Below are 22,921 nucleotides of genomic sequence, written 5' to 3'. Positions count from 1 at the left end.
ATGTCTCTAAAGAAAAATTATAGTTTCTCTATGAGAAGGTAAAACAAATGGCAGCATTTGTTTCAAACGGTGGGATTTCTAACTTTTTATTTTTTCTTCTTCATATTTATCTCTGTCAGTTTAAAAGACTGACGTATATCATATCATTAAATATGACAGATCTATGCGTTTGACTGCATTAGGACCGCGTTGGTACTTTCTCCTCTTAATTCTAAGCTTCCCCGATTTTTATTCCTTTATCTCGTTTTTTATCGTATCGAAATATGATAAAAAGACGAGAAAGTTTAAGATTAAAAGGAGAAAGTATCGACATGGTCCTAATACAGCCAAACTCCTAATGAAATAAGATCTATGGATGTGTCATATCAGATGAGAATGATACACATTGGTTTTTCATTTGAAGGAGATGAATATGAAGAGAAAAAGGATAAAAAGTTAGAAATTCCAGTAACTGGAACAATTACTGCCGTTTGTTCTATCTTTTTTAAAAAAATAATTTTTTTCGGAATATTAATCAAATAAAAAGATTATCAAGACAATTAAAATTTGAATTAAAATTAGAATTGAGAAAAAATGATTTCTAAAATATAGAAGAAATTATATGTATATATTATAAATTATACATATAAAGATAATTTTGTCCAATTATCAAAATAATTATATAGAATGCTTAAGTTTGATGACACAATGTTGAAAAAATTTTAACATACAAATACAATTTGAGCATCCTATATATTTATTTCAATGATTTAAACAAAAAATTATTTCCAGATCTGTATCTAGCTAAATTTTTTAAATACTTCAGTAAAACCATTTTTTCCGTGTATTATAACAAATTATCAGTGTTGTGCATAGATGATTTTAAAATTAGCTAGATAAAGATAAGATGAAAATTTGGAAATTTATCTTAGATAAGATAAAGATGATTACATTTAAATTAATCTAGATAATATAGATAAATTTATCTGACAATTCATCTAAAAAATTCCAGATAATTTTTTATTTTTAAGACTATTTATAAATTAAGAATCAGTTTTTTCTCAAAATAATTAAAAAATCACGGTGGTCCTCGATTGAATTCAACCCTGACTTTCCTGCACCTCTGATTTTCCTTCTGGAATTGGTTTTGGAACATTTCAGGACCATTTTGCAATAAATATTAAAATCGAAGAGTGAGCACTTTTTTTTAAATCTAGTTTTTAAGTTTTAATCCATAGTTTCAATATAATCATTTCAAGCGTACATGTGGAAGGTAATTAAGTACTGAACGAAATGTAATTATTGTATATATTTTCTTCGAATTAAATATATATGTAACAAATAGCAATTAGTTAATTGAAACTAAAATATAAAATGAAGAACTTACTATACTTATATATTTATGAACGCATATAACACGTAACCGCGCGATTGTTTACGTACAAAACAAAACATACACACACACACACCACCACACCCATACTCACACATACACATACAGGCACACGCACAAACGCATGTAAATATATAATTTTAAAAAATATGCAAAATAATTAAAATTCGTTCACATTGAAACATAAAAACTCGATTTAAAAAAAAGTGCTCACTCTTCGATTTTAATATTTATTGCAAAATGGTCCTGAAATGTTCCAAAACCAATTCCAGAAGGAAAATCAGAGGTGCAGGAAAGTCAGGGTTGAATTCAATCGAGGACCACCGTGAAATATTAAATTTTACAATTTTAATATGTAGATAATACTTCGTTTGTCTCTTACAATGTCTCTCACAATTTTCAAAAAAATAATGAAGAACACATAAAAATTCTATACAGTCCTTTTCCTCTATATTAGTTGCATGAAAGCAAGCATGTCATAATCATTACGGTTATGAATAATAGTGTATCTTATAATATTAATAATAACATTCTTTTAAATATAGTGAAAGACACAGGTCAAAAACTTTTTTCGATTTCGGATTAGTGTCATCCATGAATCGAGCATCGCGCACTACGATAAAACATCAACGAAGTGAGAAGTAGGAACAGTAGAGCGTGAATACCGACACGATACATTTCGATTTCGAGCAAAAAAAACACCGACTTTGGGCAGCTCTGGGTTAATCAATCAGAATTAAGTGTCCTAGTGCAGGAATAAAAAGATCATTTGAGAGCAATGTGAATGATTATATATGCTATATTAGATGCACTCACTCTCTTCCTGAGGCTGAAAATTTTTCTGTAAACATTAACTGCATAGAAGAAAAAATTATAATATTTTCACATTTTTAGCAATGTAAAATATGAACCAAAGTATCTAAACATTATTCTAGATAAAGATGATACTTTTTTTCATCTAAAATGCAGATAAAGATAATTAATATTTTTATTATCTAGATAAAGATGAGATGGCATCAAAATTTCATCTAGATGATCATCTAGATAATTTTATCCAGATAAGATCGAACACTGCAAATTATTATATGTATATAATAAAAATATTTTGCAGTAATTACGTAATCGTACTTTATATTTATTATATAATGTCTACATTGCATCTATTCTCTTAAATTATCTAAGAATTGGTTTCATTAACGTCAAATAAGTCTGAGATTTCATTGATTATCTGTTTGTACTCTTGACAGAGACAGCTTTAATTGGCATAAATGATATCAATTCCTGTCATTGTTCATTTGTCAGATAATTCAAGAACGTCATGTTCAGTCGCTACATTTAGGTTATACTGACAGGGAAATCTGCCGACAATTTGTGTTAATAGTTAACGATTTAATGGTGAGTCAATCCGAAAATAGAGAATCGATTAGGAAGAAAGATGAAGCCGAACTGGAGCTTCATAGACTCCGAGAAGTTGCCAGGCTTGCGGCTATACATCACAACGGTGAAAGAAAGTTTCAGAGAAGAACGGACCTTTCGCATATCGTGCACGCCAGTTTACACTTTGTTCAACTTGTAAGGAATCGAACGTGTTGAAAAATTTATAATACATCGTGAGGCGAACGTAACTTAATCTTCTCATATGCACAAAATATTTATTCCAGAGTGAGAACTAAAGTCGATAGGAAGTAATCACGTATTATTTTCAATGTGTGAAAAATATAATTAACAAGCGTTCGCAAACATATTTTTATTCCATTGGTCTGCAATTTGGGTTTTTTCATCCAATTGAAATTATTTTATTATTCTAGAAACTTCCAAAAAATTTGGAAAAATTTAGAATTATTTTTCAACATCGCTATTACATTACTAAATAATTTTCTTAATTATTTTAGAAAGGGAAACCGAAATTCGCTTTTATTTTGAAGAAAATTGAAAGTGAAATTGTTTGTAAAAAAAAATCTAGATTGCAGATGGAGAATTAAAAAGAAAACAGCCTTTTAGTATATACAACCCCCTTAAAAATTGACATAAACATTCCACATTAAAAAAACAATTATAAAAAAACGATTTGATCAAAAACTAATATTTATTTCTATGACAAATTTAATATTTCGTTTTTTCTTATTTTTATTTTTGTTAAAATAAATTAAGGGTGCTTATGGCCAAAGTTGTGTCAGATGCGTTTATATTTTATAAGAAGTAACTAATACCTGCATTCGTTATATACGACATTCTTTTGTATTATTAAATCGTTCACTAGGTAAAATAAATTTAAAAATATTCTCGCACACGTATACAAGATAAATGCATCAGAGGAATATAATATTTCATTACCGTCTCTTGAACAGAATAAAAAACATGACACGTAATATCTTAAGAAAGTATATCGCTGTCGTTACGTGCCTCCATCCCAAGATGAAATAATATTCCGCTTGAAACAATGCGACAGACCCAGTTTTTCGATTGGAATTTCTTGCCATTTGCGATTTCTCGCCAATATGATTCAGTATAACGATAATCGTGACATCGATATTTTTATTATGTAATCGGATACGACGTGTGCGTCGAGCATCGGACACGCATCAGACGTATTTACGCATGAACACGCGTCCCAACGCGTGTACTCCGCGAATTCTAATCGCTTCAGGAAGAAAACCGGCAGCTCGCTGCAGTATTCGATTACCCGCGTTCTATTCCAGCTGACGGTTTTGTCACGATCGGTAGAAACCTGCTAAGAGAGAGCATCGTTAGCACAATACGTAACAGCAAATATCGAGAATATCTCTTGAGTGTCTACGAAAACTGCAACAGTCTATTTTCACATTAGTATTTTCTTCTCGTAAAATTTATGTTTATTTAAATTCAATTCAATTTGTTCTTGATTTGTATTAACAATAATAATATAATAAAGTATTAGATTAATTTTAATGAATAAAATAGGTGATAGTTGTTTTTAACACTTTTAAATATATTTGTCAATTAATAAATTCTTCTTCTACTTCTTCTTCTTTTATCATAAAACGATCATAAAATGTTCCGTAAGCATATTTATTAATTGACAATTGTATTTAGAATAAATAATAAATTAGAACAAAATCGAGATATAAAAAATCAAACAAATAAGGAGAAATATTAACTACAGTCAATTTGAAGTAAATATATTTAATATATTTGAAATAAACTATTCACATAGAATATTATTATTTCAATATTTAACTTTGATCGTAGTTAAAGCTTCTTCTTACTTGGTATATTTAGAATTATTTTATAAACTATATATTTGTTTTGTTAATTGGCCTAACACCTTATATATTTTACTATATATTATTTATTTATTCTTTTATATTATTGATAAGAAAACATATTTTTATATGTTATTATCTATTTTTGTTACTTAGAATATATTTTCGGTATATTTGGATTTGTTTCATCTTTGATTGCTTGAGAAGCATATCAGAAATATTATGTGAAAGATCTTTCTAGGTGGTGACCTCAGCTATCGAAATTTTTCATCACGTGCATCACTATATAAATCAACGTGCGAGAGAAAAGGACGATACGATCCCGCCATTGCCGGAGGAAAGAAATCCTATTTTCTTCGTGTATCCCATCTGCATGCTACTGAGCTTTGTTTTTATGATCCTCTGGCTAGTTAGAAAAATAGTTCCCGACAGACCTATGATAGTAAATCCTTTTTCAAAATTGATTAGATGTATAAAATATAAACAAATTCCTTAGCGATTAATTACAATAAATAAATTCTTGACACACTTTAAAAAACCTTTACCTACACCAAAAAATTTGTGTTAAATTTATCATTTATTCAGTAAAATTAACGTTTACAAAAATTTGTGTTAAATTAACATATATATTTTTTTATTTATTTTAAAATTTTAATTTTTTAATTATATTATTTCTTTTAAAATTATATTATTTTTGTATTACTCTTATTTTTATATTTTGTTTATTTATTTGTAAATTGTCTTTGTTTAACAATAAAAAATGTTAAGTATTAATGTGAAACAAAATATTTAAATAACATAATTACACAAATAAATTAACACTCAGGTATGTTAACAATTAAATACAAAAGTTTTAACAAAAACTGGTATTAATACAAATACAACATTTTTATTATGTATTTTTGAAATACTAATACATAATTCAAGCTCCTCTCTCTCTCTCTCTCTCTCTCTCTCTCTCTCTCTCTCTCCCCCCTCTCTCTCTAATAATGATAATTATATCTAATCGCTGAGGACATGACAAATTCCAATTATAAACTCAATATACACATTTCTCATTACGCAGAATTAGTTGTCATAATACAAATGCAACAAAATAAAATTTTAACTACCTATATTAAATAATTATGCGTTGCTGGAAAAATAAACCTGCAAGTCTCTCACAGTATGCGCAGCAGGAGCTATTCTGATGCTTGTGACAGGAATAATGGAGATGAAACACGCCGATATGTACATTGACGTTACCGAATTTACTGACGAAGAAATACTGGAGCATCCTGTCTTTATTCATAACTTTGTAATGTGCATATTGTCGATCTTCGTTATGATTCAGTACCTCATTCAAGCGTGGGTTCTTTTTGATCAATGGCAATGGGTGCGTACACATATAAACAATTATTCATTATTATATGTATTACGTAAGATATATGTTATATATATTTTTTAATTACTAGTTTTATTTATAATGCACGTATTTTTGTTATATATGACGTAAAAATTTACGTAATTTACGTAATTGTAAGTCATAATTATTCTTCAGAAGAATAATGCTTCATGATTTTGCAAAGAATTTGATATTGAATGATTCTGATTATTAATTTTATTTTTATTACAACTGCAGTTTAAATATTTTTTTCAGCAATCTTTTGCACAGTCTTTTTTTAATCTTTCTTAAAATTCTTAATTAGATCAATACGCAAATGTTCGTGGTTTTAGATTCGGATGGAACGAGATACAAGTACATCAGGTACGCGAAGTTCTGAGTCTAGTACAGATACTGGTGAAAGTGATTATTCTATAATGGAAGAAAAGATCGATACCGAAAAGCAGATTGGTGAACTGGCACCGATTCCTACCTTGGAAGAGTTGATCGCCCTCTCTGCGATCTCCGATAATGCCGTAAGAACGATTTAAAAAATTTATTGCTTACTTACAATTCTATTGTACGTAAGAGGTAAATATGACGTCTTGGATCTTGAAACAGGCCATGTATTTCTGCGTTGAATGAAAAAAGGAGTGTTCTGAGTTTAAATGTAGATAAGGGTTCTATTTTCGGTCTATAGAATCTACGACATTGGCCGTTCTAGTTCTAAGGTTATCTAATGATCGGTAGAATAATAACTTAATGAATTTCAATGAAGGTGTACAATACTTGTGCATGAAGAAAACATATTAACATATAGAAAGACAGAAATTCTGAAAAAGATTTTTCTGAGAAAGATAAAGATCGGTAATTTTTATAACTCGTGATATAAATTCAGAAAATTTTATTTTCTCTTTAGGATGTGGATGACGAACCGATACTTTATTGCTGTTTCGTCGATTGGTACAATTATGTTAAAATAAAAATGGAAAGTAAACCAAAACATGAGTTCCAAGTAATTCATGTCATGTGACATAGCAGAAATTTCTTAATAAAAATTATTAATAATTTATTAAATGTATTAAGAATAGCGATTGTTGGTATATTGGTTTTATCGTTGCTTTTCTGAAGTTATTAAACAGGTATTCATCACGCCATCTTGAGAGACTTTGAAATATTAGCTAGTGAAGCTATTTAGCTCTATGAATAAAACAGCTAACTTGTACAAATTTAAGTTGTTTATAGAGTAAACATGTTTCTTTTTTGCACAATATTTACTCGCGTAATTAATTATATTAGGAACAATTTTATTATGAGTAATTATAATTTCTTTTTTTCGTAGCTAACTTGATAAAACATAAATAATTGATGGAAATAAATAACAATAACAATAAAAAATGTATTTATATTATAAATATTTCTTTTATAGATGTTCTTAGCAAATATTTATAATTATACTTTATACAATTAAATGGTATATTTTGTTGAATTGGTAGTGATGTGTAAGATTCACGGAACGTTGGCATTAGCAATGGATCACGATACGGCGCGGCGATAATTCCCCAGTATCCAAAAAATCAGAATTTTGGATTCGGCAATAACTACACGAATATATTTTTATCTAATATTTTAATTTCTTAGGAATTTTGAGATAGATAGAAATGGATTCGTATTATTACCGAATCAAAAATTCTGATTTTTTGGATACTGGGGAATTATCGCCGATTTTTCGAATACTGGACCGTAAATCCTTTGACACTTTGAAGAAAATACCCATGAAAGAACCTCAAAACTATTATTAATACTGTGATATTTCATAGAATTACGATAATTTTATGATGTCAATATTCAGCGAAGAACGTTTCATGGAAATGACTCATATCGATAAGGAGTAACTCCTACGTTCATTAAAATCTTTTCGAATGATCGAATCATCCTAAAGAAAACAAAATAATACTTTATAATTTTCACGTTAATTAAATTATTATTTGAAATTTGAATTAAAAAATTTGGAAACCAGAATCAAATTTAGTAACTCCGAAGACAATTTTCTTTAAATCTTTTTATGGAAAGTTCCGGTCCTCAAAGAGTTAATATTGATATCGATATATAATTTAATATAATTTAATTGCTTTAATGCAGACATTTGTAAGTCCGATAAAATTCTAATAAAAATTCTTTTATATACTGTTAAATCTAAGGCGAATATATCGATCTCGGCGAAAACGCGTATTATATCGCGAGTAACCGGCGAAAGGAGGCTAATGAACGTGAACGCAAACGCGAACGGTCGTGGGTAATTTGCTGGTAGTATACACACGTGTCTGTGTCTGTGAGTGGGTGTGGAAGCAGTGGAAGAGCGCCGGCGGAAACAAAGCAGCGAAAACGTAACACGAATACGCGAGCCAGATACACTTGTGTGTGGGATAGAGTACAGGCGTAAGGTATTTCGAGATACTGCTCTACGACTGCGTTTTATCCTTCACACGTGGGTAGTACATGTTAAACAATGCGTGTGCATTTTTTAACATGTATTTCGAATATCGGGCAATAGATGAATCTCATCATTATGCGAGCTCGTGGTCTACGCGTGCAACTATTGTTGATTTACATAGCGTGTAAAAAGAAAATTCTATTCTGAATTTTGAGCCTCTTTAAATAACGAGTTGATTTTTTAGTTTACTTTTTCGTATATCAGGATTTTTATATTATACATACTTAATTTGAAAAATTTTTCTTGCATTCAGTATTTGGCTCATTGCCCTTATTATTATTCATATTGTTTTATACTTATTGGGCCTTATTTTATATTATTTATTCAGGAGGGCGAAAACGATGCGGTTTAATCAAGAATTATTTACTTTTTCGTATATCAGGATTTTTATATTATACTTAATTTGAAAAATTTTTCTTGCTTTCAGTATTTGGCTCATTGCCCTTATTCTTACTCATATTGATTTTTTAGATTTTTTAAAATATTATCAATTGTCCTGGAATTGATATTGTCGTTTATTAAAAACTTATGACTTGTTTGTTTATTTAAATTCAAAAGAGAAGTCCTTGTTTTTATAAAATTTTAATTAAATGTTCAATTTTATTAAATATTTAATGATAACACAAAATTAAAGTAAGGAACTCTTTTTTAATAATATAAAATATATTAGAATTTTTTTATTTTTTAATAATATATTAGAAATTTTTTATAAAACTGATCAGCATTGCATTTTTCATGTTTTTTTTTAATCGATACGTCATCGCGTACCGAATGCTATGATGTCACGTTTGAAGCGTAGAATCGACGTAATCCTCGACTCACTATCCGATTCTTGGATTCTCTTTTATTTCATAGATGTTATCTCATAATTACGTCATTGCAAAAAACCAAAAGTAAATACTAAATATCTCCGTATTCGCGATTAAACAAGTATAATAAATTGCCACTTTAAAAGTCGATCAGAGTTGATCAAATAACAATGTACAATACATTTCTTAATTAAGTAACGATTTCGGAATTATTTGCGCAAGTTCCAATAACATTTTAACTAACAAGGTAATGTTTATTATTATTATATGTGATGATAATTAGAAAAATTAACCTGGGAACATCGCAATTTTCGTAATTTATTATTGAAATGTATGTTTGACATGAAGTATTGTATTTTAATTATCGAAATGAAAATTCTAAATGATACTAAAAAATTATATCAGTACATTTTAATTAATTAAAGATGTCTTTATATTAAAATTAATTAATTTAATTTAGCTTTAATTTAATGTATGCTCTTTAAAAACATATATTAGGTTTATAAATATTCCTTTATATATTTAATTCTTCTTCAAAATATATTGCAAAAGAAGTTCTATACTTATTTCCTTATTAATCCTTCTTGCTCAAACAGAACAAAAATTGTTATGTTATCGAAATATAACGTTAAAATAGTGTCTGATCTAAAAAAAATGATCATTAAAGGATATTTTTTAATCAATTGCGAGTCATTTTAACGACATTTTGACGTTATCGTGACATGTTGTTCTGTTTGAGTAATCCTCTTTTTCCAAATACAAATATTAACTGTAAAATGCGTTAAATATTAAATTATAAATAATCGTTTACAAAAATGAATAAACACGCCTTTATAGAGGACGCGTCGTCATTTCTTCGGCTCGTATGAGTCTTTATGCTGTTGCACACATGACTACCATTTTGTGTGGTCTTCCTAATCATATTTTAATTACGTTCTACATTAAAACGCATGACAAAACATTATATGGTAGCGTCTATCAAGCGGATTCACGGAGAAAATGAGAGCCACTGGACCATAGCGTCTGTATTAGTTCGATGCGTGAACACCATGATGTAAAAGTCGGCGTGTTTCCGTCGATCGTAAAAATCGAGGCTAGCTGACGCGCGCCTGCACAATGCGTGGTCGGTCTTCAGCATCAGTCGTCGTTGAACCCTCGTCTCGCGAGCAGCTACGACCGTCCGGTGAATCGAAAGCGTGAACACGTAAGTACGCTCTACGACGCCGAACCGAATACGCCCGACACCGAGACGCGCGTGAATGAATGAACTTGGCAATCTTCTTTCATGTTTTTCGCAAACCGGGAATTTTACGGAAAGCTGCATTAACCGCTGTTTTGAGACGCATCCAACGCTTGCTCCAGGCTCTTTGTTTGTACTGTTCTTTTGTGTGCTGGTTTGCGGGCCGACTAGCCTTGACCGGTTAGAGTGAGATATTAGAATAAGACGCGAAACGTTGCTTCGGTGTGTACAGGCACACAATAATATAGTACGTTTTGTTGAAAGGTACAAGATATTATCTATAATACTAAATGCTTAATTTTTATTTCTGAAGATACTTAGAGAATATATATATGTATGTCTGTGTGTATATATATATATATATATATATATATATATATATAAAATAAAGCTTATATATATATGTATGTATGTATATACATATGAAGCTTATAATAAAGTATACATTAATATATCTCTATTTATTATTGAAAATAAGGTATAATATTTTATTTAAAGAGGAAACGTTAATTCTTTTTGTCAAATAGTTTATCATATCAATAAATGATGTTATTCGTAGTATTTACGTCATACCAAATGAGACACTTGTATGATATTTTTATCTTAAGTAATGTAGTTTGCGAAGAAAATAAGTACGTGAACTTCGAATATATCGCGCATTTGTATGTACGCAATACTATATGATGTAAGAATACCAGGTGTATATATATAACATTCACGTGGATGCGCAGTCATTTAAAGTAATGAAAACATTTGTGACTAATCAGAAATTGACTTCAAATTTTATAAGCCAATACAAAACCGCTATTAGAAATTTGCTCCAAATTATATATCTAACTGTATCCAATTATGCACAATATCTTATACTTGATATTCTTATGACATACACATAATACGATATTTTTTAATCGATATTAGTTACGGAATGCAAGAGAAAATATGTAAAGACGTTAAGGATAAAGACAATATAAAATAATACTCGTATCATGGTATGTATATTATTATCATATGTCATCAAATATAAATTAACAAGTTTGCAAGTACTTTGTATTAGATATACAATTTGTCATTCAATTAAATAATTATACTATTTCTTAAAATAGTATAATTATTTGTCACAAAATAATCATTAGCGATATTGATTAGAAATCTAAAAAAAAAGATACAAAATATTTGTTTTTAATTGTTACGATAATACAAATATTGATATTCAATGATTTTAGAAACTATTTTCATTATATATATATATTTTTTTTTTCTGTAAATATTTTTCTTCAAATCAATCAATATGTATTTTTGTTTTGAAAACCTTGGAAGGGAAAGAGTCCTAAAGAAATTATAAAAACGGAGTCAAGGCAGTGGTGAGCGTTGTGAAAGCGTCTTCCTTTTCGGTATAAAAAGTGCGTCCCTTTCTTGTGTTACTTGACCACGATTTACTTCTTAACGTTTAGTCTACGTCTCGTTTAAAATCGCAGATTATTATGAACAATAACGAGGTCTTGTTACCCATATCAAATTTTTGACATAATTGTTGCAGATGATAAACAATTTAAATTATCCGTATTTTTATTTCGATACATTGTTCACAGACAGTACTAAATATTTTATTAATTGTTAAATCTCCTAGATATTAATAATTTTCTATTGTTCTTATTGTCAATTATTTTCAAATTAATTTGTCTAACCTTTCTACTATAAATGAATTTTCACCTATGAACTTTTAAAATTTAATACAATTCTTGTTATTAAAATTTTGATAATGTAAAGTAGCATTTAATAAGAATTAATTTTTTTACATTAAAATAGCGTTAATTAATAACATCTTGCAATCTATAAAGTAGACATAAAAAAGTGTTAAAAGAGTTTTTAATTGTAAAGATGAACTTCCATTCAAAATAGCGTTAATAAGAAAAATATGAGTATTTTTAAAATCATTCCTACATGTTTCTAAATTCTTTTAAATAAATACTTGTTACGAGGGGAGGACCAAGTAAAGTACATACGAATTTCGCCTAATTTTAAATATTGTGTGTTTTAATACATACCCCTATTATAATTAACATAAGCAACTATATGGCATGACGCAAGCATACATGAGAAATTTGAATCAAAAGTTTCTCGTACACCTTCTGTATCTATAGTATACTATGTAAACATAAACAGCAGTCTCTGCTCGATTAATACGAAATGAACCAAACAATCACAAATAAAGTAAGGTCATGTAATATAAATAAAATTTATTACTTGTTACGGTACGCTTGCTACTCGTATTTGCCAATTTTGTTCGCGTACTCGGTATAGAAGGCACACGAGAAATTTTTAATATAAATTTCTCGTAAATAACTTAAATGTCTATTACATTGTGCCATTTGGCTATAAATTAGTGAAGAATAAATATTAAGACATATTTAAAGTTATTCGGAAAAACGGTTTTGTTGAAGTATATATTTAGCTAGATTAGATATAGATTAGATATAGATCTAAAAATATTGTTCTTGAACTGTATCAAAATAATTATGTAAGCAAGCTGGTTACTGGAATGTGAAAATTTTTTGTAACATCGCCTCGAGCATTGTTTATTATGCTTAAATTTTCTACATAATTGTTTTCATAAATTCTTTCAGATTTTCACATCTACTTAAATGGTTAGACATTTCAGTAAAATTATTTCTTTTTCATGTAGGAAGAAACCGTGATATATATACAAAAGAACAGATACGTACCGAGTATCTGTTCTTTTGTATATATTTATTCCAGAGAGGGGATTATTAATATTTTCTCTTAATGTAATTGTCGCGCGTTGAGAGAAAATGATTGAAATAAATTCACTGAACGTTGCTATATCAATTTTATTTAATGATTCACACATCTAAATCTAAAAAATTGGTTACATTGCTTGATTGACTAATAAGCGCTTCTTACTCAATGACGATATAAGTATTCAGAACACACGTTGCGCTATTTTAGTTTTGTTGCATTCTACCCATCTTGGGTATGTCACGGTCATCATACGTGCCGACCCGCTCAAGTCATCCAACGAGAGATGACGTAAAGTTTGTAATAATTCCAATTAAGCATGCACAATATTTGCATATGGCGACATAATATCACAAAACAATTTTGCTGATATTAATTTGTTATCACGTACATTATTGATTAAGGATTTAAAATTATTATGATTATTACACACAATTTAATGTATAATTATATCACACGAGTATATATACATACATATATTTATATTTTCATTTTTCCCTTCTAGGAAAAGTTCGTGTTACATTTATATATTGTGAATGTGGATTGGATTAAAATTGTGTCTTGCAAATCGTTGATCAGTCAATTGAATTGATGAAACAAAGTTCGTAATTTCGAATACAATCTGCATTCATAATGCATAGTATAACACGAGCTTTACGGAGTTATGAACTGAAACGTTCGTTATTCCGTGAGTAACTTTCCCGAGAGTTACCCGATGTACCTAAATATAACATGGAAGTGGATTGTTATAATATTAAGTTTCGGTGCCCCTCGATTTCGTATTACTTCCGATTCAATAGTTTTATATGTTCAACAAATTATATTAATTATTGATAAAATATTTTTAAAATATGCACACATATAGATAACAGCATGCATTTATTAATATTTAATTCAATATTAAGGTACACATAAAATTTTTATTGTTATATATGAAGAAACAGCGTCAAATTTTGCTATAAATAATTCCCTCCACGAGAAGGCAAGTAAAACACATAAAAATGTCAACACACAAAAACCTGCGGAAATGATCAAAGAGTTGAATTTAGACTCGCGGTCATTAAAATAGCAATAAATGTCACGATGATATATTAAGGTCACGGTGGTCACGACATGTCATTATAGACTATACGAGCTCACAATTTGTTGTAATGCGGTGTGTCTTCCGGTTTCTGATAAACTGTTAATGTAAGATTACATAGTTCGATATCATTAATTGCATGAAGAATTTTCATTTGGACATATAGTGAGTTCAAAAAGTATTCGTATAGAGAAAACTTTTATAAAAAAAACTTATTTGTAAAAAATATATTAATTAACAATATGTTATATATAAATTTCTCAATCCTATACTAATACTTTTTTAATTTTTAGTATGTCCAAATAATTTTTATATTTTCGCTTTTTAAGATAATATATTTTAATTATTACATATTTTTTTAGGTAAAATAATCTTAAGAAATATAGTTTATTTTATTGTTTGTTAATAAATTGCTAATTAATATTCACCTTTTAAAAAAGGATGCTGAAATTGGCCGCCGCAGCCAGCCGCCGATCAGGGTCGAATACGCAGCGAGTGCGGGCTTGTCAAGAAATCGTACTTCATGAAAAATTATTTTATTTATAATTTTATTTTATTTATAATAATATAACCTATTTTATCTACTCCACACTTTATGTATGGAGTTCGGTAAATAATTTTTATAACATTTTAAACGATTCTCGTACACAAGAATAAAAATTCCCGTCACGGGCCGAGTGCGCCCGCTGCGTATTCGGCCCTGATCGGCGGCTAGTTGTGGCGGCCAGTTTCAGCGTCGTTTTTAAAAATAAAGGTAAGGCTTCTTTAAAAAAGATTTCACCTGTATACAAATACTTTGTAATCGACTATATAATAATGGGATTTTTCACGAGAAAATGAAATTAAAAAAACGTTATTTTATAGTTTTATATTTAAATACCAACAACGTTGTTTCATAGTTTTGTAGCAATTATAAGAGAAAAAGAATTCGGTCTGCGTTCCCTGTTTGCCAATTTTAGATGAAATAAACTGATTTATATTTCTCTTTACTTTTTTATTATGCTTGTATATGTATTTTTATGTCGCTGCACTTGTCTTATATTAGCACCGAGACACTACTATGTCTCCTGATATATGCAAAATGTAATTGCGTTTCGTGGAAGTTTACTAGGCATATGCATTAGTCATACGTATTGTTGAACGTCGTATTACTATTTTACAATATGCAATTTATGCCTTTTTAAAAGAGACACTTTAACACCATGGTTTCGTTTATACGATTGTAGTATGATTATATTGATTATTATGTCTCCGTTCCTCTTTACTGTTTATTACGTTTTCATGCGACTTATATTCTGTGCTTATAGTCATTGTATCATATTTGCATTTATACGACGCATTTCGGTGCCCGTCAATATACGCACTCGTATAATATAACTCATCGTACAATTTTATAAATCTAAACATGTAAATTTTTTTACAAGCGAAAGTGCATTTTTTTCTATTTTAATGAATAACATGATTATTTGATTTCTATATTATTCCTCTTCTATTTACAGATCAGACGAAATGACTACAATTACGAGGCTGTCGATCATAAAATTCCTTGAGCTTGTAAGTATATCGATAAAGGGTGACACTCAAAATGTTATATTACTTGTTTTATACATATCGTATTATTTACTGATACAGAATTAATTACCAAAGCGTAAAAAATTAATTGGCATAACATTTCGTGCGCTATCTTTATTTAAATATAGTATTGCAGATTTTTAATTATTTACGATGCTAGATTGTTAGATCAAAATTTCAACTGTAACAGCGTAGTGTTATTTTATCTTTATGAGAGAGTGTGGATGATATACATCAATATACGATTTAAGGAACAAATTACAGCATAATCCTATCACGTAATCATTTCAATATAAATTTTATGCAGCATTGTAAGAGAGAAAAATGATGATAATTAGATTTTCTCATTCAAAGCATATTCTCAATCGTATGATGTCATATTACAAAACATTGCAATAATTAACATAACTAGATAGAAATGCATACATGTTGCACTTGCAAACTAAAAGAATAAATTGCTCTAAAGAGCTCTTTTTCCTATTCTCAGCATTCGAAATTACGTAGAAAACTAAGTTTCTGTGAAAGTGCGAGATTCAAGCTGTATATAACTATTATAGTGCTTCATGCACGTATTTCCAGCCGCAACAGAAACACACTATCCTCGAGGTCGCTTCGTATTTCTTTGAGAGCTCCACCATGCCCTCGAATTTATTTTTAACGTTACTGCGCTGTTTCTTCCGATCGATTGATCCAATTTCTTGCTATGCTCGCATTCATCGTGATTTGGATCACGCTTTCGAATTCGAGAAAATCAACGTGCGCCTCGAAGTCACGGGATATTGTTAGTTGTGCGACATTCCGCGCTGCATATCTTTCGCGATTCGTAAGACAGTGAGAATGGAGAGTGACATAATCGGCGCTTATTGCCGCAAAGAGTGTCCTCTCTCTCTTCTTATTACGGTCCGCTTCAAGTTGCCCGGAAGTCGATTGGTGCAAGAAGCTTCCGTTAGGATTCTTTGAGTCCTACGTGCCTTAAGAAGTATTTCTCCGCGCCTTTTGTGTATAGTAAGCATCTCGTTTGTATTTTTAAGCGATGGGAAATTCTAGTTTGTGATATTACATAAAAAGAACGGTTTTACTGAAGTATCTAAAAATTTAGCTAGATACAGATCTGAAAAAAACATTTTTATATTATTCTACCAAAATAAATACATAAGATGCTTAAACTATTAGAATAGAATTGCTAGAGTATATATAAAAATTTTTTGCAGCATTGCTTAAATTTTCTACATAATTATTTTGACGGCCAAAAAATTATTTTTTATCTGTTTAAATTTTTATTTATATTTATTAATGTTTCAGCAAAATAGTTCTTTTCGAGTAAATTTCGATTTTAATAATGCATCGAAATGATTGTATTTTTCCTCGCATTAACTATTAATATAATTCTACAAGTATAAAATAGCTACTATATATAAAAGCGCCAAGTGATAAAAGGCATTATTAATTAAACAGTCAAATTTAAAACAGCTGTCTTGCCAAAACATTCACTTTGTTGAACACATACATTTATTTAACTTTGTTTTCAAATTAATGCTGCGATTAAGGATGTATTCTGAGTTATTTTTACAAATGTGTTAATATTTATGCTTTTAAAAACCTATACAAGTATAAAAGTGTTATTATAACATTCTATTTTTATTGAACAATACATTTTTGTATTTTATTTATTTTATTATGTTTAAGGTTATAAATTAAAATTTAAGAAATAATAACAAAATTAAAAAATTTGTATAAGTATTTTAAGTATTCAAAATAACTTATGCAAAGAGTTGCATTGCGATTCACTGATTATAGAGATTTAGAACAAACACGAATTTTGTTTATTTACTGTACAACTAATCCACGCACTTTACATAAATAATCTTGAATACACAAAGTACTTACATTAAAAAATAAAGATTTTTTGTCATTTATTTTATAATACATTTCCATACATTTCTATTCGAACGCAGATTTTAAAAAGTACTACTATTTATTAAAATAACTTATGTGGATCTAGATAACCAACCTTCACCAAAATAATATATTGTAGGTATTACTTTTAAATACGATTTAGAATAATCTGTAATTTTTTCATAATTATGCTATCATTTTGAAATATCTCAGATACATCCTTAACGTGCTTGCGATATCAGCAGACACAGGTACTTAATGTTTCGATGCTAAGAGCATGCACAGCGATATCATAAGAGCGCGAGACGTGAAACCGGGCCGTGTATCTTTACGTGTGAGTTAACTACGCCTGATGTTTCCTAAATTTAATTTTAACTTTTTTCTTTGTTTGATTTCTTGGTAAAATTTTAACGATTATACAATGTTATTTCTCAATTGTAATTTAGTTAAATAATTTAAAATATTTTAACTTACTTGCTGACAAGCCATGTAACGATATATTTACACGAATTTGTAAGCGAAAAACATTTAAAATGAATTAATAAATATTATTAGTGTACGACGCGACGTTACGTTGAATAAATACAAAAAAAATAATGATGCTTATTCTGCAAAATAAAAAAATTATTAAACAAATCATGCATGGAATTAATAGTGATTGATATGTATAGATAGATAAATTTATTGCACTGCTTTTTCGACATACGAGTAAAGTACATATTTATATTACTAGTATCGTGCGATATTATAATGGCACACCTTAGTGACGAAGCTCTGGCTACAGTAAATGCGACGTATCACGTGTTTATCGACACGTGGGTGACCAAGTCCGAGTGATTCTTTTGAGATACACTAATCGACGTTAGGCGAATGTGTTCATCGAATCGAAGGCCGACTTGTGCAATTTTAATGTTGACGCCATGGATGACTTCAAGATAAAAATTATATATTGCGAAATAAAATGCCCAGAAAGGAGGGTAGACATTTTTTAGTTTTCTGACCACTCGGGGATCGTTTTATTTGTATTTTCTTTCTTATGTATTTTTTTTTTTCATAGAAACCGAAAATACTCATTATAATAACGCCAGACTAAAGGAAAAATTGGTACATTGAAATAAAATGAATAAAATCCTTATTCGCATCGTTATGAAATCACTGTCTGTTATGCCTCAATGATTTAGAAATGAATTCCAAATTGGATCAAATGCGAGTAAGGATTTTATTCATTTTATTTCAATGGACCAATTTTTCCTTTAGTCTGTCGTTATTATAATGATTATTTTCGGTTTCTACGAAGAAAAATACATTTAAAAAAAACATAAAATACAAATATAGAATATAAATAAAACGATCCCCGAGTGTTTTCAATTTTTGTTACTAGTTAGTCAAAGAGAGATAATCAGTATTAGTAATTTCTTATTAATTTCTTATACATTATTATTACACCATAATAATCATTAAAAATATTTTATATAGAAATAAATATCGAGTTTTTTTAAACTAAAATAAAGAAATCTAAATTTGTATAAACATTGTATTTATAGATTATACATTTCATAAAGATCTATGGCTCAATCAATTTTGAGACCAGCCTTGATCGAAGATGTATTTATTATTCGTACAATCGTACATAATGACATACTTTATGTAGATATTATTGTTACGTGCTTATAACTGCGTTAATGATCCGGTGGACTATCAAACGATCACATTTATGACCTGTTGTTTAGAAATAAAAACTTGCCAACTGGAACATAGTAGTGGGCAGAATAGTATGGGCAATATTTTATTTATGATGATATTGAAAGAGAATCGACCCAGTTTCGCAGGCGATATCCGCACCTTTATTTTGTAGCAAAAAACTACTAGTTTCCGTATGAATGATAAAAGCAAGAGATAATTGAGAGTACGATATAGTTTTATTTCTGATGAACCTTCGTTTTTGATGGAAAAAAAAGAAGATATTTTAGCGCATAATTTAAGAAAAATTTTCATCCATTAAATGTACATTTCTAATTATAGCTGTTGGTGTGCATCCTTATCGGATTGCACTACAACTCCTTCAATGCGGGAGATCAACCTACCGTGATGATAACCATGGGCACTTTTGGAGGCTACCTGATTATTCTGGTCGGCTTGTTTATCGGCAGCGTGATGGGAACGCCGGTGAACCGCCGCGTGGTATGTTTCAACAGATACTGCAAGATAGATTTTTCGTCAGATAGAAATCGTAATATTGTATAAAGTTATACTATATGGACGACCCACGTAAAGCGTGACAAGCCAATAACTCGAAAAATACGGAAGATACGAAAAAATGTTTCGGATAAAAATGGAATGATTTTGAGAGAAACATATTTTGATCACGTTATTTTTTTCTAAGTGGAGGAAAAGAGGTACAAAATGTGCACCTCTACTTTTTTAAGTGGAATCATATGTTATTTTTATTATAATATAATTTTCCTAATTATTTTACATATAAAAATAAATAGAAATATCAAAAAACCATGATTTACGAAATATTTTATGCTTTATTTTGTCATGACATAAATTATTAAATATTTTGTAAACTATTTTTTTTTATATAATTTTTATGAACAGAATAAAATACGAAATGAATCAACTAATATAAAAAAAGACACATCAAACAAATATGTAGACAAAATGGATAATTATATACAGATTTTTACAAATGCGACTTTTTTTATTTTTTAGGATCTCTTCTTTTCACTTATTGGATGCGCTTTGTTCATCACCGCGGGTGCACTTAACATCGACCTCTTCTCGAAGCTAGCATACAGATCGTCATTTCGCGATACTGGCTTGGCCAAAGGCTCTCTCAGTATTATTGAGGGTGTCGTTTTCCTAGTGGACGCGTTCCTCACTTTTCGGGGGGAGAACTGAGATCTGAGTCGCTTTTAAGTACAACGAGGGACTGCGCGGCCGGCAATCGGTGTTAATCACATTCCGCGATCGGCGGATATCTTTTCTAATCTGTAAGGGATTGAATACTGCCAAAGAGTTTCCCGAAAGAAACTTTCTTTTCAGCGGGGTAGCCAAGTGTAGCTGAACGCGCATCACACGCGCAACGTCGCGAAGTTCCGCCGATTTCTCTGAATAATGCGAAGCACGAGTTACGAAGCTTCGTGAAATTCACAACTTGTGCCATTTGTCTTGCACTTCGCACGAAGTGTCTGTTCATCGGGATCAGTCCACCTTTCATTCACTCTTAACTTGTCAAGATTCTGATATAAAATCTTCACAAATTTAATAAAGATAAGGTATTCGCAAGACACTTCCTCTTATTAATAAAGAAAAATTTCTAGATATCCGTTTAAGTAGGCAGGCTTTTGGGTATAAATGCGACTTCGTGATGATATCTAACCGATGATAGTACAAAACGTGCAGGGATCATGACAATGATACATTCTTGCATATTATACAGCCTTGGCTATATAAGAATAAAGTACCTTCAATTCCTTTGCGAAAAATAACGGTATTGAATTATTGGTATTGAATACCAATAAAAAAGACTAATGAAATATTAAAATTATTCAAAAGAGAAATATTTTTATTTCTGAATAAATTTTAAATTTACTTTTTGTTAGAATGTCAATTTTGAAGGTGCTTTATATTTAATCAAGGCTATACATTATATAATTGTATGTTAACATTAATAAGCGGCAGTCCCTTTGTAGAAGCAGGCCAGTTGATATTATAATCATTAATAATGTACTCGTACTGATATCGCACTTGTAAGTTTAAGGTTTAAGTCATGCTATTTTGAGATTTAACAAGTAGCGATAATAAGGAAAATAAGGAACGATATGTATCATGACATGTTATATACAAATTAGACAACGTCATTTGATTGTATTTTGGCGCTGAATAAATTAGTTATATCTGCCATCCTTTCATGAATATTCGCAAAATATTTATCTTTCATTTGTACGTTTTTACACTAACAATAAGACTTCAACAATAAAGAAAAACTATGAATAAATATTGAAGACGTTTTTGTATCACCAATATCCATGCCTTCCTAATACTTCCTCCTTTTTAATCGATACGTTGATTGAAAAATGAGAAAATATTACAAGTGGCTTACTTGTTATCACATTGTACTAGATAAGCGATGTTCATAAGATCTCTTTTATATTCATGCGCTAGACAGAACTTTTTCTCTCTCTCGTTTTAGTCAAATATCGAATATATATCTATTTCATTTTAAATTCCAGAGGTGTGCAATAGTTTAACCATAAAAAACAGATCTGTAATAAAATACCGGAAGTTTTATATGACGGAACTTTTGTCCGAGTCTGTACGTGGATAAATTTCAGAAAATTAGTCTGAGGGTACAACTTAAATCATACTTTTTAATCGACGATTAAATTGTCAAATATTTGCGAATTTTTGTTAATAGATGGAATTGTTAATCTTTATAATTTGACATAGAAAAATAGATCGAGAGTAAATCAGGGATGACAAATTATGTATTATTAAAAGTTTATTATATATATTTAGTTAATGTGATATCCCAAAAAATGAGCAGAATATTTAAAATCAACTTATTAGATAATATTAAAAAGTTTTTAAAGAAAGATTTTTAAGGTATAATTCATAAAGAAAAATATCTTAATTAAAGTTGTCTTATATATGTCGACTCATTGGAATATTAAGTATAATAGAGCGACAAGAATAAAATGATACATCATCACTACAAAAAATTTTACAAAATTTTAATAAATATTTGTTCAATTAAAGAATAATACTTATTATAAATATAAATAAATTATTTACAAATATTGTTTTTAATTAAATAAATATTTACTGTAAGCGAATGCCCCATCGGTACTATTTAAACAAATATTTATTACAATTTCGTAAAATATTTTTTCAGTATATATGTACGCATCATGCGTGACATATAGAACGCATTTCTAGTTTTATTTCCCAACGCGGGAAGCGTTAAAATTCCTAACGTTCGTGTTGCGCACACAGGCAACCAACAGACACAAAACGCTTCGATACATCGAGAGTAAGCAACCAGAATATGGCTGCGATCAATTAAACGTGCTACAAATAATTTCGTCTT

General features: G+C 29.3%; 2 protein-coding genes across 2 annotated transcripts; both read left to right on the top strand.

The window, feature by feature from the left end:
* The first annotated feature begins 351 nt into the window (after positions 1-351).
* Positions 352-7,010, top strand: LOC108771391 (uncharacterized). Its single transcript, XM_018536663.1, has 6 exons — positions 352-468; positions 2,675-2,944; positions 4,856-5,056; positions 5,771-5,989; positions 6,331-6,513; positions 6,897-7,010. Exons 1-6 carry the CDS (start codon positions 352-354, stop codon positions 7,008-7,010), a joined length of 1,104 nt encoding a protein of 367 aa, XP_018392165.1.
* A 3,395-nt stretch (positions 7,011-10,405) lies between these two features.
* On the top strand, positions 10,406-21,794 carry LOC108771411 (uncharacterized). The gene is made up of 4 exons (XM_018536688.1): positions 10,406-10,484; positions 15,858-15,912; positions 19,849-20,007; positions 20,542-21,794. The coding sequence occupies exons 2-4, from the start codon at positions 15,868-15,870 to the stop codon at positions 20,728-20,730; spliced, it is 393 nt and encodes a 130-aa protein (XP_018392190.1). The 5' UTR covers positions 10,406-10,484; positions 15,858-15,867; the 3' UTR covers positions 20,731-21,794.
* Positions 21,795-22,921: the final 1,127 nt, after the last annotated feature.

Source organism: Cyphomyrmex costatus, unplaced genomic scaffold (assembly GCF_001594065.2).
Source record: "Cyphomyrmex costatus isolate MS0001 unplaced genomic scaffold, Ccosl1.0 scaffold158, whole genome shotgun sequence".
Taxonomy (NCBI): Eukaryota; Metazoa; Arthropoda; class Insecta; order Hymenoptera; family Formicidae; genus Cyphomyrmex; species Cyphomyrmex costatus.
The sequence above is the reverse complement of the archived record's forward strand: the minus strand, read 5'-3'. Positions and strand labels throughout refer to the sequence as shown.

What these genes read in the sequence shown, in the direction of transcription:
- LOC108771391 (XM_018536663.1), top strand. Translation starts at nt 352, where the DNA reads ATGGATGTGTCATATCAGATGAGAATGATACACATTGGTTTTTCATTT. An exon ending in TTCCCGACAGACCTATGATA is followed by an intron (nt 5,057 to 5,770) that starts GTAAATCCTTTT and finishes TAAACCTGCAAG; the next exon opens with TCTCTCACAGTATGCGCAGC. An exon ending in TTTTTGATCAATGGCAATGG is followed by an intron (nt 5,990 to 6,330) that starts GTGCGTACACAT and finishes TCGTGGTTTTAG; the next exon opens with ATTCGGATGGAACGAGATAC.
- LOC108771411 (XM_018536688.1), top strand. Translation starts at nt 15,868, where the DNA reads ATGACTACAATTACGAGGCTGTCGATCATAAAATTCCTTGAGCTT. An exon ending in TCATAAAATTCCTTGAGCTT is followed by an intron (nt 15,913 to 19,848) that starts GTAAGTATATCG and finishes TTCTAATTATAG; the next exon opens with CTGTTGGTGTGCATCCTTAT. An exon ending in CGCCGGTGAACCGCCGCGTG is followed by an intron (nt 20,008 to 20,541) that starts GTATGTTTCAAC and finishes TTTATTTTTTAG; the next exon opens with GATCTCTTCTTTTCACTTAT.